This window comes from Mytilus trossulus, chromosome 11, assembly GCF_036588685.1.
Source record: "Mytilus trossulus isolate FHL-02 chromosome 11, PNRI_Mtr1.1.1.hap1, whole genome shotgun sequence".
Lineage (NCBI taxonomy): Eukaryota > Metazoa > Mollusca > Bivalvia > Mytilida > Mytilidae > Mytilus > Mytilus trossulus.
Window position 1 is genome coordinate 52995807 of NC_086383.1, and position 20028 is coordinate 53015834.

The 20028-nt window shown below is 33.0% G+C and overlaps 1 protein-coding gene across 1 annotated transcript in view; it reads left to right on the top strand.

Annotated features, from left to right (window-relative positions):
* LOC134691505 (uncharacterized) overlaps positions 1-20028 on the top strand; it is a 60079-nt gene that overhangs the window by 9941 nt on the left and 30110 nt on the right. Inside the window, exons 5-6 of the mRNA XM_063552042.1 lie at positions 1490-1541; positions 15960-16217. Of these exons, the coding sequence (XP_063408112.1) occupies positions 1490-1541; positions 15960-16217 (310 nt within the window). The remainder of the gene's footprint in view (positions 1-1489; positions 1542-15959; positions 16218-20028) is intronic.

The window sequence follows — 20028 nt, forward strand, 5'->3', positions numbered from 1 at the left end:
TCCGTACGTCCATCCGTCTGTTCGTCCATTTGTTTCCCGCCTCAGGTTAAATTTTTTGGTCAAGGTAGTTTTTGATGAAGTTGAAGTCCAATCAACTTGCAACTTAATACATGTTCCCTATGATATGATCTTTCTAATTTTAATGCCAAATAAGAGTTTTGACTCCAATTTCATGGTCCATTAAACATAGAAAATGATAGTGTGAGTGAGGCATCCATTTACTATGGACACATTCTTGTTGTCTATTATCTTGAAAACTATTTTAGATAGATAGAAAATGTTATTTGAAAAAATCAGGCATGCAAGATCCACAAAAATGTCAATACTAACAAAGCAATTGGATAACTCCTTTAAAAGCAGTAATCAAGGTAACAGCCTTAAACAATGATTTTTGACCAATTTTCTTTGTCCATCTTATAATTTTTCAAAGATCATCTCCTCTGAAACGAATGTCTCATATTTATTTAAGTAAGGCTGTTAGTTTTCTCAATTGAATATTTCATATTTTTCATGTCATGGCCTTTTATAGCTGACTTTATGGTACAGGTTTTTATACGACCGCCAAAAAAATGCGTTCTTATAATACTATCATGTCGTGGTTGTCGTCCAAAGACATATTTGGTTTCCGGACAATAACTTTAGTTTAAGTGAATGGTTCTCTATGAAATTTTACCAGAAAGTTCAATACCACAAAAGGAAGGCTGGGATTGATTTTGGGGTTATGGTACTAACAGTTTAGGAATATGGGGTCAAATAGGGGCCAAAAACAAGCATTTTTGTAGTTTCTGGATAATATCTTGTGTGTAAGTGTATGGATCTCTCTGAAATTGTACCTTAAGCTTCCATATATCAAAGGGCAGGCTGGGATTTAGATGTTTTAAAACACCAACAATCAATCAATCTAATTTTGTTTTGGCAAAATGCCTAATTGCATTGTATAGTTTTTGGGGCAAACATGATAGATGAGGGATATCCAGACACCTTCGAGCCTCTAGCTGGTTTATACCCTAAATACTATGTTAAAGGACAATTTTTTTATATGATGGAACAATTTTAGATACTTGATTTACTCGATTTTACATATGCTTAAAATGGAGGTTATCCAAAAGTGAACGGATAAATTTTATCAAGACAAATGATAACAAGTGTGAGATCACTGCGGAATATTGGGATATTCTACAGTTGGAACAATTTTCAATTTAAAGGTGCATTCAAAATGCATTTGCAAATCAACATGAAGCGAGATTATGTCTACAAGGGGATGTTCCAAATTCAAAAACCACCTTTACACTTTAAACTATATATCTCTATTACTCTGGGCTACCCTTTTTCCTGAAAAATATGAAAATTTGTTCGAAATAAATATTATATAATGTGAAACATTTGTTTTATAAAGTATATTTTTGGGGGTTGATATTTTAGAATGTTTATAGTGCAACTAGTGACATGAGTAAAGATATATTCACAGTGCATATTCCTTATTTTTCAGACTGTCATGTCAGAGAAATCTTCAGGCGTGAATGCTGGAATAGGAATAGAAGGTATTTTTATTAGTTTATTATTAATAATACTCTAGCTAGGAATTGCAAAATAACAACTTTTTTTTTGTACGATGTCATGCAATTAAATGCAATGTATTGATGAGATATATCACTATAGAATAGATAATAACAAACTATGGAGCTATATAGTGTAAGCAGCTTTCCAATATATGAAATACACCACATAGTAAGTACCCTCAAATATATGGTCTTCTATAGGATGCTATAATACATGTTCATACATACTTTGTAATTGCAAGCCATATTCTACTTTGCTTGAATTATTTCCCCAAGGAAAAAGGTAGCCATTGTACAGACAATACGCTGACATAATAGCTGTTAGAAAACATTTATTTTTGTCTCACCTGCGACCCAAGTCATAGAAAGTAAGACATAACACTCCAATCATGTCATGCACCAGTCATCAAGGTAAAGCTTTTGTTGACAAGTCCGTTTCTAAGTTACTATAAACAAAATGTAAACTATATTTGATGTATAGAATTATTGTAAGATGAACATGTCTGTCTGGCAGCCTTAATCTGACCTTGATATCATCTTCATGGTTCATTGTTTTCGTCCGTTTCTCGGATCCTGTAAGCAATACATTATAGGTCAACTATATTTGGTTTTCGTGATGATGGTAGAGTGAACATCTCACTAAATCGTAATCCTGGTACCTTTGATAACTATTTACACCACTGGGTCGATGCCACTGCTGATGGATGTTTCGTCCCCTAGGTTATCACCAGCCCAGACAGTAGTCAACACTTCGGTTATGACAAGAATATCAATAATTTGGTCATTTTTATAAATTTCCTGCACGAAGTCGAAGGGGATTTAACGTGTGTACTCTGTCCGTCTGTCTGTCCGGCTGTCTGTCATTAGATTGCTGACTTAGGACAGGTGAAAACAATTACAGCGGGTTTTAACGTTTCAATGGTACCAAACCTTCTCCCGATTTTTAAAGAATAGTATAATACATGTGTAATATCGCAACAAAGAAAGGCACACTAAAACATATCAATTGGCATGACTTAACTCAATCAAGAAACATAGTAACACAAATTTACATGCAATGAACGAATACATTTGATCTGTGATACAATGTAACTACATAGTTTATAAAAATAAGTGAGGATTAAAGTGAAAGTATAAAACCGCTGTGGAATGTTAAACAATTTTAGAAAAACATCAACTATGGAATAAAATACGTCATATTATAATCAGGTAAATGAAAATAAGAAATCATGTTTGATTTGTTATCTGTCAATCACCTGAGTAAATACCTGCCAACCTGACAACCCATCTTTATACTAGAATTAAATGTTTACACTAGTCTAGACTACACAATACAACTTTTGTTGAGGACATATATGGTCCGAGACCACAATTAATTTGTAGTGCATTTCTTTTAGAACGTAAATGAAAATTTAAAAAATCCCACCTGCGCTTTCCCAATGAAATTTTAACAGTGTGTTGTACTACTTTTGGGACAAATTATATCAAAATTATAGAAAACTTCTTCGGCTCTAACTCAAAATATGGACAATTTTATGTTGAGGGCGTCTTGAAATCTTTTGACAGCTTCCGAAGTGCTAATTTTTAACCTTTTTCAGCTGAACCAAATCACTACTTTCCTTTAAAATTCTGGACCCAAATTTTTTTACAGTGTAATTTCACCCCCCTTCTTGCAATTTGAGGCATTAAACATGGAGACATAAATTTGGAAGGGGTATAAAAATTAATGGCAAGTAACCCACTGTCAACACTAAGGACTATATTCGTAAACAACGAAAATCAAGGGACGACAATTGTGGTCTCGGACCTAATAGGATAGAAAGAGTTGACCAATCTTAAAAAAACTTAGTATGACCAAAGCCTAATAAATTATAACACTGCTTACAAAGTTTAATGACAATAGGATGTATATTATGGACAATAACTTAAGGTTATACTCATCTTTGCGTGTTAAATTTTGACGTTAAAATTGAAAAATTTCAACTATCAACATTTGGGGCTTTAAAAATTAAAATATTGCAAAAAACTACTTATTAAATGCCTTAATATATAATGTATCATGTACTAAATGCAATAGAGTACTCATTTGATTCATCAGACTTAGCATAATTATTCAAATATCAAATTTATATGAGCCTGCGCCTAAAAATTGAGGTTTTTCAATGAAGGGTGGCCTTACATGAAGATGTAATATTTTCCAGCAATTTTAAATTTGTGAAGCTTTTTGGTTAAAAATAATCCTTACATATGTATTGTATGTACTTTAAATGAAAAGAAAAGTTACAAATAACATATTATATTAGTTTAAAAGGGTCTTAGGCCAAGTAAGACTGGAAAAAAAATAGGGTCAATTTAGGCTGTGCCACATATTTACATTAAAAAATGCATATTGAGGCTATCAGAAATGAAAATGTGTGTCTTTTTTATTATTTCTATACTCATGTGACATGATACAACAAATCTGAGCACAAAAAGACTCTTGCAATTAACTTTTCTTGCAGACAGTATGGCCTTATACAAAGAATTTTGCCTTTTTAGTGAAAAAATTGAATGCAATTTTAGTCTCAACAGGCTTATATTTAAACCACTTGCTATCCTACAGAAGGAAAGAAAGATATTATGTGAAATGGAACAGGTACAATAGACATTGTAAAGTGCTTTTGATACAAATTTAGTGAGGTCTTTATTATGGACTTCAAATTTTATGTACCAAGCTCCCCATATTTGACTTTATCCAAACAGGGCGTTAGACGAGGGTCACTTATACAACTCATTTTGCACATATTGTCTGAGATAATCTTCTTTTCTATAGATTCAGAGTTCATAAATAAAAAAAAGAACTAGATAAAGGCATAGAAACACAAATATTGACACATTAAAACCTGTCAGATAGAAAGTCAAGATGCCATTTATGCATCAATAATGAAAAATCTATAAAATGCCTATTTTGACCATAAAATAGCAAAATTTGTCTTTTTTGCAGAAATTCTATAAAATAAAAGTTTAAATCCTTTAGTTTCATGCTATTTGACAAATTGACACCATTATATCATTTAGGGATGTTACCAAAGTACAGATTCTATATTTACAGATTTCACCTCTTAGGCCTAAAAAAAAATAATATGTGTTTCTGGTAACATCATTTGAAAAATAGGGTCGGTAGGTCGGATTTTTTTTATTTTTTATTTTTTTTTAATTTTTTTTTGACATCGTAAATGAAATCCGGAAAATTATTATGGTTTTTCCAAGTCCGGATCCGTAATTAGTTTCAAAAACCGGAAGTGTGCCATTTGCAATGTTTTTGAAGCACCTGCTGTGCAAATTTCTTGGATTTTAACCTATTTGGAATACTTTTGACATTAATAAAATGTTTTACTGGCTTTCTATGCAAGTAGAAGCAAGAGAGAAAAAATATTATGTCATCTATCAAAAGCCTGTGTCAAAAACAGGGTCGGTTGATACAATTTTTTTTTTTTTTTTTTGAAGATCCAATAAAAAAGTTAGGGTCGGGGCTGAAAAACAGGGTTGGAGGGTTACCGGAAACATCGTTCTTTTTTTTCTCGGCCTTAGGTCCGAGACCACAATTAGTTTGTAGTGCATTTCTTTTAGAACGTAAATGAAAATTTAAAAAATCCCACCTGCGCTTTCTCAATGAAATTTTAACAGTGTGTTGTACTACTTTTGGGACAAATTATATCAAAATTATAGAAAACCTCATCAGCTCTAACTCAAAATATGGACATTTTTATGTTGAGGGCGTATTGAAATCTTTTGACAGCTTCCGAAGTGCTAATTTTTAACCTTTTTCAGCTGAACCAAATCACTACTTTCCTTTAAAATTCTGGACCCAAATTTTTTTACAGTGTAATTTCACCCCCCTTCTTGCAATTTGAGGCATTAAACATGGAGACATAAATTTGGAAGGGGTATAAAAATTAATGGCAAGTAACCCACTGTCAACACTAAGGACTATATTCGTAAACAACGAAAATCAAGGGACGACAATTGTGGTCTCGGACCTAATAGGATAGAAAGAGTTGACCAATCTTAAAAAAACTTAGTATGACCAAAGCCTAATAAATTATAACACTGCTTACAAAGTTTAATGACAATAGGATGTATATTATAGACAATAACTTAAGGTTATACTCATCTTTGCGTGTTAAATTTTGACGTTAAAATTGAAAAATTTCAACTATCAACATTTGGGGCTTTAAAAATTAAAATATTGCAAAAAACTACTTATTAAATGCCTTAATATATAATGTATCATGTACTAAATGCAATAGAGTACTCATTTGATTCATCAGACTTAGCATAATTATTCAAATATCAAATTTATATGAGCCTGCGCCTAAAAATTGAGGTTTTTCAATGAAGGGTGGCCTTACATGAAGATGTAATATTTTCCAGCAATTTTAAATTTGTGAAGCTTTTTGGTTAAAAATAATCCTTACATATGTATTGTATGTACTTTAAATGAAAAGAAAAGTTACAAATAACATATTATATTAGTTTAAAAGGGTCTTAGGCCAAGTAAGACTGGAAAAAAAATAGGGTCAATTTAGGCTGTGCCACATATTTACATTAAAAAATGCATATTGAGGCTATCAGAAATGAAAATGTGTGTCTTTTTTATTATTTCTATACTCATGTGACATGATACAACAAATCTGAGCACAAAAAGACTCTTGCAATTAACTTTTCTTGCAGACAGTATGGCCTTATACAAAGAATTTTGCCTTTTTAGTGAAAAAATTGAATGCAATTTTAGTCTCAACAGGCTTATATTTAAACCACTTGCTATCCTACAGAAGGAAAGAAAGATATTATGTGAAATGGAACAGGTACAATAGACATTGTAAAGTGCTTTTGATACAAATTTAGTGAGGTCTTTATTATGGACTTCAAATTTTATGTACCAAGCTCCCCATATTTGACTTTATCCAAACAGGGCGTTAGACGAGGGTCACTTATACAACTCATTTTGCACATATTGTCTGAGATAATCTTCTTTTCTATAGATTCAGAGTTCATAAATAAAAAAAAGAACTAGATAAAGGCATAGAAACACAAATATTGACACATTAAAACCTGTCAGATAGAAAGTCAAGATGCCATTTATGCATCAATAATGAAAAATCTATAAAATGCCTATTTTGACCATAAAATAGCAAAATTTGTCTTTTTTGCAGAAATTCTATAAAATAAAAGTTTAAATCCTTTAGTTTCATGCTATTTGACAAATTGACACCATTATATCATTTAGGGATGTTACCAAAGTACAGATTCTATATTTACAGATTTCACCTCTTAGGCCTAAAAAAAAATAATATGTGTTTCTGGTAACATCATTTGAAAAATAGGGTCGGTAGGTCGGATTTTTTTTATTTTTTATTTTTTTTTAATTTTTTTTTGACATCGTAAATGAAATCCGGAAAATTATTATGGTTTTTCCAAGTCCGGATCCGTAATTAGTTTCAAAAACCGGAAGTGTGCCATTTGCAATGTTTTTGAAGCACCTGCTGTGCAAATTTCTTGGATTTTAACCTATTTGGAATACTTTTGACATTAATAAAATGTTTTACTGGCTTTCTATGCAAGTAGAAGCAAGAGAGAAAAAATATTATGTCATCTATCAAAAGCCTGTGTCAAAAACAGGGTCGGTTGATACAATTTTTTTTTTTTTTTTTTGAAGATCCAATAAAAAAGTTAGGGTCGGGGCTGAAAAACAGGGTTGGAGGGTTACCGGAAACATCGTTCTTTTTTTTCTCGGCCTTAGGTCCGAGACCACAATTAGTTTGTAGTGCATTTCTTTTAGAACGTAAATGAAAATTTAAAAAATCCCACCTGCGCTTTCTCAATGAAATTTTAACAGTGTGTTGTACTACTTTTGGGACAAATTATATCAAAATTATAGAAAACCTCATCAGCTCTAACTCAAAATATGGACATTTTTATGTTGAGGGCGTATTGAAATCTTTTGACAGCTTCCGAAGTGCTAATTTTTAACCTTTTTCAGCTGAACCAAATCACTACTTTCCTTTAAAATTCTGGACCCAATTTTTTTGACAGTGTAATTTCACCCCCTTCTTGCAATTTGAGGCATTAAACATGGAGACATAAATTTGGAAGGGGTATAAAAATTACTGGCAAGTAACCCACTGTCAACACTAGGGACTATATTCGTGAACAACGAAATTTTCTTTGTCTAATACAAATAACGCTCTTTTTTAGCTCACCCGAAGGGCCAAGTGAGCTTTTCCCATCACTTTGCGTCCGTCGTCCATCGTTAAATTTTACAATAATCTTCTCCTCTGAAACTCCTGGGCCAAAGTAATCCAAACTTGGCCACAATCATCATTGGGGTATCAAGTTTAAAAAATGTGTCCGTTGACCCGGCAAACCAACCAAGATGGCCACCATGGCTAAAAATAGAACATAGGCGTAAAATGCAGTTTTTGGCTTATAACTCAAAAACCAAAGCATTTAGAGCAAATCTGACATTGGGTTAAGTTGTTTATCAGGTCAAGATCTATCTGCCCTGAAATTTTGAGATGAATCGGACAACCCGTTGTTGGGTTGCTGCCCCTGATTTGGTAATATAAGGAAATTTTGCTGTTTTTGGTTATTATCTTGAATATTATTATAGATAGAGATAAACTGTAAACAGCAATAATGTTCAGCAAAGTAAGATTTACAAATAAGACACATGACCGAAATGGTCAGTTGACCCCTTTAGGAGTTATTGCCCTTTATAGTCAATTTTTAACCATTTTTCGTAAATCTTAGTTATCTTTTACAAAAATCTTCTCCTCTGAAACTACTAAGCCAAATTAATCCAAACTTGGCCACAATCATCTTTGGAGTATCTAGTTTAAAAAATGTGTCTGGTGACCGGGCCATCAAAATGGCCGCCACGGCTAAAAATAGAACATAGGGGTAAAATGCAGTTTTTGGCTTATAACTCAAAAACCAAAGCAGTTAGAGCAAATCTGACATGGGGGTAAAATTGTTTATCAGGTCAAGATCTATCTGCCCTGAAATTTTCAGATGAATCGGACAACCCGTTGTTGGGTTGTTGCCCCTGAATCGGTAATTTTAAGGAAATTTTGCTGTTTTTGGTTATTTAATCTTGAATATTATTATAGATAGAGATAAACTGTAAACAGCAATAATGTTCAGCAAAGTAAGATTTACAAATAAGTCAACATGACCGAAATGGTCAATTGACCCCCTAAGAAGTTATTGTCCTTTATAGTCAATTTTTAACAATTTTCATAAAATTTGTAAATTTTTATTAACATTTTCCACTGAAACTACTGGGCCAAGTTCATTATAGATAGAGATAATTGTAAGCAGCAAGACTGTTTAGTAAAGTAAGATGTACAAACACATCACCATAAAAAAAACCACAATTTTGTCATGAATCCATCTGCTTCCTTTGTTTAATATTCACATAGACCAAGGTGAGCGACACAGGCTCTTTAGAGCCTCTAGTTTACATTTCTCGTTAAAATGATTTTAAAGTTCAACTTTTTGTAATTAGATTTCTTTTATTCTGTTCATTTATTTTGGTAATCCGCATTGTATTACCTAACTCATTTATGTTCCATACTTATTCTTTCTATTTGTAATCCCAAGGCCAAAAATAAAATATTATTTGTTTCCCCTCCCACTACTGACCCGGTAAAATTGCCGCGACTCGAAAAATTTTATCGGCCATTCTTGTCCAAAATTTTTTGTTGTTGCTATGTTGGTTTTTAGGCAGTTAAGCTGCCTTATGCGAGCGCCCTTGATTTGTGTGCTACCCAATAAGTGCTGAAATACGTGCCATTGTTATCATCTAGCTGGCTACTATATTATTTGTAACTTATTGGACAGTTTTTTTTATACTTTTCATTCTGGATTACAAAAAAAATGACCAGAAAAACCTTAAATAATCGTCGATTTTCCCAAAAGTTTTGAAGTTGCACATAGGAAGTAGAGCACATTAGTAATCCTTATGTTGTTTATTATCCCTTGAGCTTTTGGCTACGATGTCAAAGAACAAATGTATGAAATATCTAATCGCCAAAAATCTCTAAAGAAGAGTAGTTAAGATTTCCCAAATTGCAAAAGGCGTAGGAATATTGTGTGTCGTCAATACGTAATCAACTACGTATATAAGTTCAACTGATCACGCTGTTGGCGGCAATTTTGATTTTAAAAGTAGACGAAATTTTCTTATCTTTATAATTTGGACGCAGAAGTTCAAATTAGCGAGGTCTGTGACCTTCCACTTTTGCAGTCGGACTTTCTACTTGGTAACTAGCTACGCACATGCCCGATGGACCTTGAAAGAATATAAAAAATAACTTTGCAAACACTTTTACCAAAGTTTCCTAATAAATGATCTCAAATTTTTTTTTAATCATTTAGTATTCATGACAGCGATGTTCAATTTGTTCAACCGCTAGCTTTATATATAAAATCGCCGAGAAGTAATGTGTAAATCCGAGTAAAATCGTATCTCACTATGTGTCAAAAACAACATTGAAACCAAAATGGCCACGAGATTACAATATCGGATTCGATTCCGGAAGCGGATAAGGGTAATCCCGGATTTGGCTTCTAAAAAAATCCAGACAGGTGACAAAATACATCTATGCATGGTAAATAAATACAAACACTAGAATTGAAAACCAAAAGACATATATTAAAAAGAAAGAAAAAGCAGAAAATATTTTGTACACCAATTTTAATGTGAAAATCCAATACATTGTTACAGCTGGGAACAGTTTATCTAACAATATATATATGATCCTGGTAACAGTATAAATTTTTTTTATCAGTGATAAATGTTGGTAATGGATGTTAAATGCTTTTCAAGTTGAACATATTACTGCAATTTCAAGGGGTATTTTCAAGTATCCCAAACAAAGTTTAACTTAAGCTTTCATAGAATGTTAGACTAATATGTCTAGGTGAGCCATCAATCTTTTGTTTGTGCATTGGGGTCTATTAAGGGGTATTTTGGGGGGCAGAAAGAAGGGTGGGGTTTACTAAGAACCCTATGGGATTTTATTTTCTAATTTTTTTTAATGAATATAACTTGAAAACTGTAAGTGATAGATACATGTAGTCTTCAGAAATGATTATAGGACAATAAAACAAATCACATAAAATATAGGAGGAGTCCCTTGCGGTCATCCCCACCCCCTTCAATTTGGGAACATGCTATTATCTTGTAAACGGTCCAGATCCCCACCCCTAAACCATATATATTCTTGTAGGGGACATTAAAACAAATGAAATGAAATAAAAGGGAAGTCTGTGGGGGGTCATCTCACCCCCTCTTGTTTGGAAACTTGTAAACGGTCAACATCCCCACCCCTAAACCATAAATATTCTTGTGGGGGACAATAAAACAAATGAAATGAAATAAAAGGGAAGTCCCTAGGGGGTAACCCTCCCCCTCTTGCCTGAAAACTTGTAAACGGTCAACATCCCTACCCCTAAACCATATATATTCTTGTATGGAACAATTTGGCTAATAATAATGGGACAATAAAACTAATTAAATGAAATGAAATGGAAGTTCCTGGGGGTCACCCCCACCCCGTTTAATTTGAGAATGTACTTTTATCTTGTAAGCGATCCCCACCCCTAAACCATATATATTCTTGTAGGGGACAATAAAACAAATGAAAATGAAATAAAAGGGAAGTCCTGAGGGGGTCACCCCTCTTGTTTGAAATCTTGTAAACGGTCTAGATCCCCACCCTTAAACCATATATATATTCTTGTGGGGGACAATAAAACAAATGAAATGAAATAAAAGGGAAGTCCCTAGGGGGTCGCCCCACCCCCTCTTGTCTGAAAACTTTTAAACGGTCAACATCCCTACCCCTAAACCATAAATATTCTTGTATGGGATGATTTGGCTAATCAAATGAAATTAAAGGGAAGTTCCTTGGGGTTGCCACCACTCTGTTCAATTTGAGAATATGTTTTTATCTTGTAAACGGTCCAGATCCCCACCCCTAAACCATATATATTCTTGTAGGGGATAATAAAACAAATGAAATGATATAAAAGGGAAGTCCTGAGGGGGTCACCCCACCCCCTCTTGTTTGAAAACTTGCAAATGGTCAACATCCCCACCCCTAATCCATATATATTCTTGTAGGGGACAATAAAACAAATCAAAAGAAATATAGGTAAAGTCCCTGGGGGTCATCCCCTCCCCCTCTTGTTTGAATACTTGTAAATGGTGGAGATCCCAACCCGTAAGCCATATATATTCTTGTATGGGACAAAAAATCAAATCAAATGAACATGGGACCATATGAATGGCGAGTTATGGGAGCTTTGTTTGGGAGACTTCGTAACAGTACTTCTTGTTTTCTTCTTAATTTTGATAGGTCAGTTAAAATAGCTGGAAGTTTCTTATATAAAAAAAAAAGATGTGGTATGATTGCCAATGAGACAACTATCCACAAGAGACAAAAATTACCTAAACTTGGTAACGGTCAAGTTCCCCTAAACCATATATATTCATGTATGGGATAATATAACAAATCATATGAAATATAGGTGGAGTTCGTGGGGCCACTGCTATTGAAAACCTTGATAAAATATGAATTATTTGCCTTAATGATTAATTCATCAAATGAACATAAATGTACAATTATATATGAATGTTTAATGTTTGTTCTTTTAAATCTTTAAAAAAAGTTGAAGCAACATTGCCACAGTTTTTTATTTTTAATTATGTTTGCCTTGGTTTTTGGTTAACTGCCTACAGTGCTTACAGCGCTTTGATTGGTGATATCTTTCCGATGCTGTAGTAAACCATTCGTCTCAACTCGGTCGAGAAGGAGAGTAGCGGATTATACCGAGGATTGCCAAATGGTAGTAAACGTGCGTTGTTTTTTTTGTCATACCTTTCCGATGTAGTCAACAAGCGTTTTAAATCAAGACATTTTTGCATTGAAGCGTCTATATGATTCGGAATCAAGGAAAACAAACATAATGCCTTGTCACACGATTTGTGTTGTGTGCAAGGGTGATATTTGAAAATAAAAAATCTGAAGAATCTTTCATCCCACTGAGTGCATATTGATTGGCTTTGTGTTTTACCTCAGTTCTTGTTTAAAGGGTAAAATCTTTGAGTAAAAATGGTCTGAATCGTGATTTTAAATCAATCTACTTTGGCTTCGACTTCAAACAATTTAGGCACAAGTCAAATGTTGGATACGTGAATTCCCTGCGTTCTGGTGTAAACATGACCAGTTTAAATGTGTTTTTATTTTTCAATTTATGGCATGAAATTTACAAAAGGGCACGTTTTACGTTATAACTGCATCAGTTGAATTTGTAAATACTCAAAGTATTCTAGGAACAACAAAACATGAATAAGTGAAGCCTTGTTTTTTTCTAGAACTCGAAAACACATACAAATCTTGTGTTTAGGAATTAATTGACCAAGCTGCATGATCCAGGTGTAACTGAACATAACTGAATTATGTTCACTTCTATTGAAAATTTTTATTCATTGAATTTTAATTCCCAAGTCATTATAAACATATCTTTTTGTCATCTCATAATTGATGATCAAGGTATGGATTGGTGAACACAGGAATTGTTTTGTTCATGTGAGTTATGCATCAAATTAGACTTGAGATAAGCTTGATTTTTTTTACTAATTAAACACTTGCTTTCATTAAACATTGTTATCACATGAAGAATGTGTGCTTTTGAAGATTGCATACCATAAAATAAATAGGAAAAAAGGAGGTCCCTGTATACTGTTTTTAACACCAGAAAATTTGAATGTACATTGAATACAGGGAATACCCCACTTTCTTGACTTATTTTACCTGTTGAATTTTGTAAAAGTTCAATATAGAAAAATAATATATAAAGAAATAAAATAAAATAATTTGCCTACCTACCTACCCATACCCTGATAACCTCAGTCGGGGAGGGGAAACAAAGATATTTTTAATGTTGGCCCAATTATTCTGTAGTTTTTACCTTTTTTTCTCTATATTTTTTTGGCCATTGTTCTCTATTCTGTATACTCCATCCACACCCTTATATATAGTCTGTTTTTGTTTCTTGTCTGACAAGGTCCATGAATCGTAAATAAAACAATGTATAATGTGTATAGACCCTATTGCGTTTACTTGTGACTATTGTAATTTCGAAATAAGCTTCATGTCTTTACTAGTCTGTCTGTTGTAATTATTCTAAGGCCAACTAAAATTAATTAGTAGATTTTCATCCAAATTTTTGAAAAAAATGGGGCAGGTGGGAGGATTTTATTTTTTAAATTTTATTTCATATGAAACCCTTGTCACGAGTTCTTCATACCGCGGGGTATATATGCTAGTGCAAAACCAGCTTGTCTAATATTTATACAGGCTGTATAAGGAATCCTACACTATTTTTTAAACTTTTAAATAAAAATCCCTGATTGACAACCACTGTTATACATGTAATTGCCGCTTCAGAAACCTATTTATAGTATACATCAAAAAGAAGAGAAATGCTCTCTTTAGTTGGACTATACATTGTACCTACACCAAATTTATTTTGCTTTCTAAGAATGATTTGTAGTCCCCATAAAACCAATAAAATGTATTGGTACAATTGTATGCAACACAAGTATTATGAGTACAGAATAAAATGTAAACTCAGTGTTGAAAGTAATTAATATGATGCAAAACATGACCTTAACCAAAAAGTAGTAGTTTAATGACTAAATTGAAGGTGTTGGGACAGTTACAGTGGGTGTTTGCTGTTTGTTAACAAAAACAACAGCCATGGGTAAATATAAGGGCTTTTTATAATTAAAATCAGCGGCGTGTTTATCGACTTTTTTCTCAATATAAGGTCATAAATCAAACAAGTTAGTGCTTGTGTCAATTTCTTTAATCCAGTCATGTGTTTTGTACCAATTTGTTCTATGATTCTTGCGCTCTGGGTATCATTCACAGTCCAAATTTCCTGACACAAAGTCATTGTGTAAATAATAAATTAAAAAAAAAACACCGTTTTTTGATTCACTTGTGACTACCGCAATTTGCGTTCAAAGACAAGGCATTTTACTTGTAACTCGAATATTTCATGCCCTTCTCGTTATCAATCTCTACTCTCGGTAGATGATATTGTCATCATAGAGCAGCAGAATGTGTCGACTTAATCATTTTCGTTAGATTACTCGAAGAAATACAAAAAAAAAATTTGAAACAGGAAGTTTTGAATGAAATGAAATTATCGATGGTTCCCAGTAACGGACATGAACAAAATCCGGAAATCATATTTTTGTCGGCGCAGGACGATTTCAGAGGGGCGGGCGGGGATGAAAATCTAGCAATTAATTTTAATTGGCCTAATATATAGAAAAGAATATACCTGTGAATTAAATCACTATGCTAGGATCAATTAACTCTTTACCATGTTTACAATTTACTTAATCATTGCGCTAGCTGAGGAAGGTAAATTCATGAAAGCGGGTTGGATCATAAATATGTAACGTTTTTATTTCATTTACATGGTTGTTGGAATTAGGGAGACTATATGCACTTTTATTTTAACTGATTTTAAAAACAAATGACTATAGTTTTTCATTTTATTCTTTCAACCATATGCATATACAAATGTTGTATCCTTTTCACAACTTTTTGGAATTTTGGATCCTCAATGCTCTTCAACTTTGTACTTGTTTGGATTTACAAATATTTTGATATGAGCGTCACTGATGAGTCTTATGTAGACGAAACGCGCGTCTGGCTTACTAAATTATAATCATAGTACCTTTCATAACTATCTCTACATAAGACTCATCTGTGACGCTCAAATTAAAATATTTATAAATCCAAACAAGTACAAAGTTGAAGAGCATTGAGGATCCAAAGTTCTAAAAAGTTGTGCCAAATATGGCTAAAGTAATCTATGCAACTGTTTTACTTTATATAAACGCTTTATGCTTGTATTCATATCAACAAATTATGAAATATATTTGGCATAGTAATTTTACAAATACTATGATAATCATGAATTGCCCAACATTTTCACTGTAAAATGGGAAAGCCATTTTAAAATTGTGGTCACTTCGAGATCCATAAAAATTCTTGTTAGATAACTTTACAGTAAATTACTTTTGAAAAGGACATAATCGACAAAGTCACAATGAAGCCTTCAACAAAAATCCTCACCTGACTGTTACTCAGGTTCAAAAGGGCCCTTAATTATTTATTTAATCATCTAATTTTGCTAAAAACTAAATATTTTATATTTACAAACAATTAAAAAGGTGCATAATCATGATAATAGAAAATACTTGATTATAATAAATTGTGTAAAATAGTATTTTTTCATTAAAATAACTTTATATCTTTGACTTTGTAGATGAAGTCCCAACTGAAATAAGATTAATGACAGACAAGAGATCTGTCGAATTGTACCTTAAATTACTTGAGTCAGGCTCTGAGAAAAAGAGAGACATACGTTTAGTAGTAGTTGGAAAGAAAGGGGCGGGAAAGACTTCATTGATTAAAAGATTGTTTGGTGAAGATATAACAGATGTTACCAGTACAAATGGAATAGAAATTCATAAAATAAAATGCAAAGCAATGTCTGATGATGGAATATGGAATAAATTAGATGGTATGATGTTTAAAGTTAAAACAAATTCAAGAAAAGTTTTGAAACTATGAATCAATCAATTCCAAAATACTTCATTTTACGATCAGATCTGTATTGACAAAATGTAACTTTAAATATGAACACCTGTGGATGCAATTGAAAACAACAAGCCTTTGCAAGTCTTATGTCAGGTGAAGGTCTTATTGTACCTCCTAAGACAGAAGGATGCTTTCCGAGCGGCAGTGGCCATATTAACTCTTTTATAAAGCTCTAGATTTCAAAAGAATAAAGGGCTGGTTTGTCATTATCTGGTTCACTGATGCCTAATCATCTGAGATTTCAGCCTGGAATATATATGTTGTTTTAGGCTCTGTAGTTTCCTGATTATTTCCTTTTCTGAGATACTAAAGGTACCATGTCATCTTCTTTTTGGTAGGGTTCAACTAAGCTTGACCTCCTTTTCTTTGGGTCACATACCTTTTCATGATTAGATCTATGTTTAGATACTTTAAGTAATGAGTCAACTATACGTGGTGTATAGAACAATTGCAAGGGTACATGTCCATCTGAATGGGTTTATTTGACTTTGACCTAATTGTCATGTATCATTTATTGTGCAAAGCTTATTTTATACCTGTATTAGGACATTAACCCTAGAAATGACTGGGGTATAGAAATAAGGTAATCTCTAAAATTTGTCTACATCTGACGGGCATTGAAACCCATGCCAAAGTGGGTTGTCCGTTCGGCTATGTGGAATGAATAAAGGAGAAGGTCCGGTAAGGACCAATTTTGGCCTCAAATTTCAAGTTCATCTTACGAAAAATTTTGACCACTTTTTAAACACTTACTTGTCTATTTTATTTGAACCAATCAGTTTTGTGAAATATTTTAACTGATTTAGTCATAAAAAACGCACCGATTCAAGCTGAAAACTGAAAAATCTACCAAATATGCTGAAAAATGTCACTTTGCAGATGGTATTTGTCAAAAATGAAAGTGGCCGCATCCGTGTTCATCCTCAACCTTTATATATGTATGTGTTATCATAAAATACAACTTACATTTCAATATTAAGGATAAAAACGAATGCGGCCACTTTTGTTTTACACGAAAACTGTCTAAAATTTAACTAAAATGCTATAACTGTGAAGTTTTCAGTAGTTTAGTATGACTTAATGGTGCTATTACCCGATATTTGTGTATTGTATGGTCAAAAACAGCTCATATTTATGTAGCAAAAACATTTTACTGTCCAATAGATAACTATAAGTTTACATTTTAACAATTATGTAAAACTGCTATATTTTGGGGCCAAAAAGGGGCCTTGCCGGACCTACTCCTTTGCAGCCTGACCAGTCAGAATGGTGACGTTAATTCAAATAGTTCTTGTAGAGAGATTCAAAGCCCTCTGTACATTAACATTGTAACAACACTTTAATGGGTCTGTATGTGACCTGTTAGAAGGTAACATTTCTTGTTAATTTGTTCTCGTCCTAAACATACAACAATCAATCAGTTATAAATCTTAAAGACATTCAATATCAAATTCAATCATATCAGTTACATAGCCTAGTCATTTCAGTATATGCAATCTTTTAAGTTCAACTGTCCCTAACCTTGACCCCTATACATACTTTGTTAAACTGAATTTCTTTCTGTCAGACACAGGCTAGACATTTTAGTGTATGCAATCTTTCAAGTTCATCTGTCCCTTACCTAGACCCCTATACATAGTTTGTTAAACTGAATTTCTTTCTGTCAGACACAGGCCTGACAGAAAGACAACTTTTGCTGATCCTTCCAGAAATTTGGATCTTCATTTTTTTGAAAATTATTACCTTATTTGTAAGAACAGCTGTTTCAGTGTGGAACAACATGCCAAAATTTTATTCTGTAACTGTTTATTGCTTATTTTATACCTTTCACTAAATAAACAGTTTTCTTCGGGGTGATAAGGGTCTAAATTAAATTCGATAGATTTTTTAAATTAGTAGCCAAAATGTAGTTTTATCATTATCATGCTTTTTTTCAAAATTTTAATAGAAAGTATAGGTGACAGGACTTTTTTTCAAGCTTCAGGTTGAACAAAATTGTCAGATTTTCTACAGATTTTAAAAACAGTGAAAACTAATTTTGAATGATAGAAAGTAAACTAGACGATAGAAATTTTTAAAATAAAATGAAAAATTTCGGTGGCAGAACTTGTTTTCTTGCTACCAAACAAAATATGTAAAGATCGAGAGAAAGACTATTTTACTTTAGGAAGTGTGTCCTACTTCTAGATAATGTATTATTGGTGTTTGAAAACTAATATAGTAAAACCTGACTAAACCGAACCCTTTCGGGACATGAGATGTTGTTCGGTTTTGGCAGGTATTCGGTTTCATCAGGTTCACAATGCATAAAATATGATATGATTGGTCTTCAGAACAAGTTTGGATTAGACAGGTTTCCGGTTTATTCAGGGTTCGGTTTAATCAGGTTTCGCTGTAATAGAAAGATGCTTTTGAAACTTTGAGCTCTTCTATTTTGACAGCATACAGCTTGAATTAAAATGTAAATGAATTTTCATCGATAAATCAAATAGTTCAACTTCGTTTTGAAAATGGCAACCACAAATATTACTACGCGGATCTGGGCTACGCGGAGAGTAAAATCAATATACACACAAAACAGCATTTTCTACGTTATGTTTTTATCGGTATTCTCCAGACATGCGTCAGATCCATATATGTGTGCCTCCCAACGGGAGTACTATAATCCCGGTTTCAAAGGTTTCCTACCTTTTCTACGGTTGAATTGAAAATTAATACTGTGTTTAAAATATTGCATGAATGAACATTTTTCGACGCTGACTACGATTTTTACAAATGTTTAATGAATACATTAAACATAAAAGCCCGAGAGTATCGAAAGTATCATGGTATCTTATGTATCTCATCTCATCTCGGCCCACAACAAACTCGGTCTTTTACATATTCGGCATTAGAAAATCGGACCATAACAAAATTCATACTTATACTACTTGCAATTAAGACTCGTAAACAAAGTTTTTGCTCAGTTCTTATTGCTTTTTTTCTTGTGGTCTATTTAGGTGTATTTTCAGTGGCCAACAGAAGGGATGAATAAACTATAGAACCCTATGGGATTTTTTTTGGATTTTTTTAATAAATTTTCAAATGACTTTAACTTGAAAACAATAAGTGACAGACACACATGGTTTTCAGTAATGATCACAGGACCATAAATCAAATTAAATTTTAAGTTGAGTCCATGGGGTCACCCCAACCAATCCCTCATGTTTGAGAACTTAAAAACAGTCAAGATCCCCATCCCTAAACCATATATACTCTTATACAGTACAATAAAACAAATCAAATGAAATAAAAGGCGAGTCCCCTGCCGTCACTCCCAACCCCTTGCTGTTTGAGAACTTGCTAACAGTTGAGATCCCCATCCATAAAACATATATATTTTTGTATAGGACAATGAAATAAATCAATTGAAATATAGAGGACCTCCAGAGGGTCAGTCACCCCACACCTTTCTTTTTGAAAACTTGTAAACGGTTGAGATCCCCACCCCTAAACCATATATATTTTTGTATGTGGCAACAAAACAAATCAAATGAAATATAGTGGGAGTCCCTCTGGGTCATCCCCACCCCCTCATGTTTTAGAACTTGTAAACGGTTGAGATCCCCATCCCTTAACCATATATATTCTTGTATTGGACAATAAAACGAATAAAATGAAATATTAGGAGAGTCCCTCGGTGTCACCCCACCCCATCCTGTTTTGAGAAATTGTAAACAGTCAAGATCCACCCC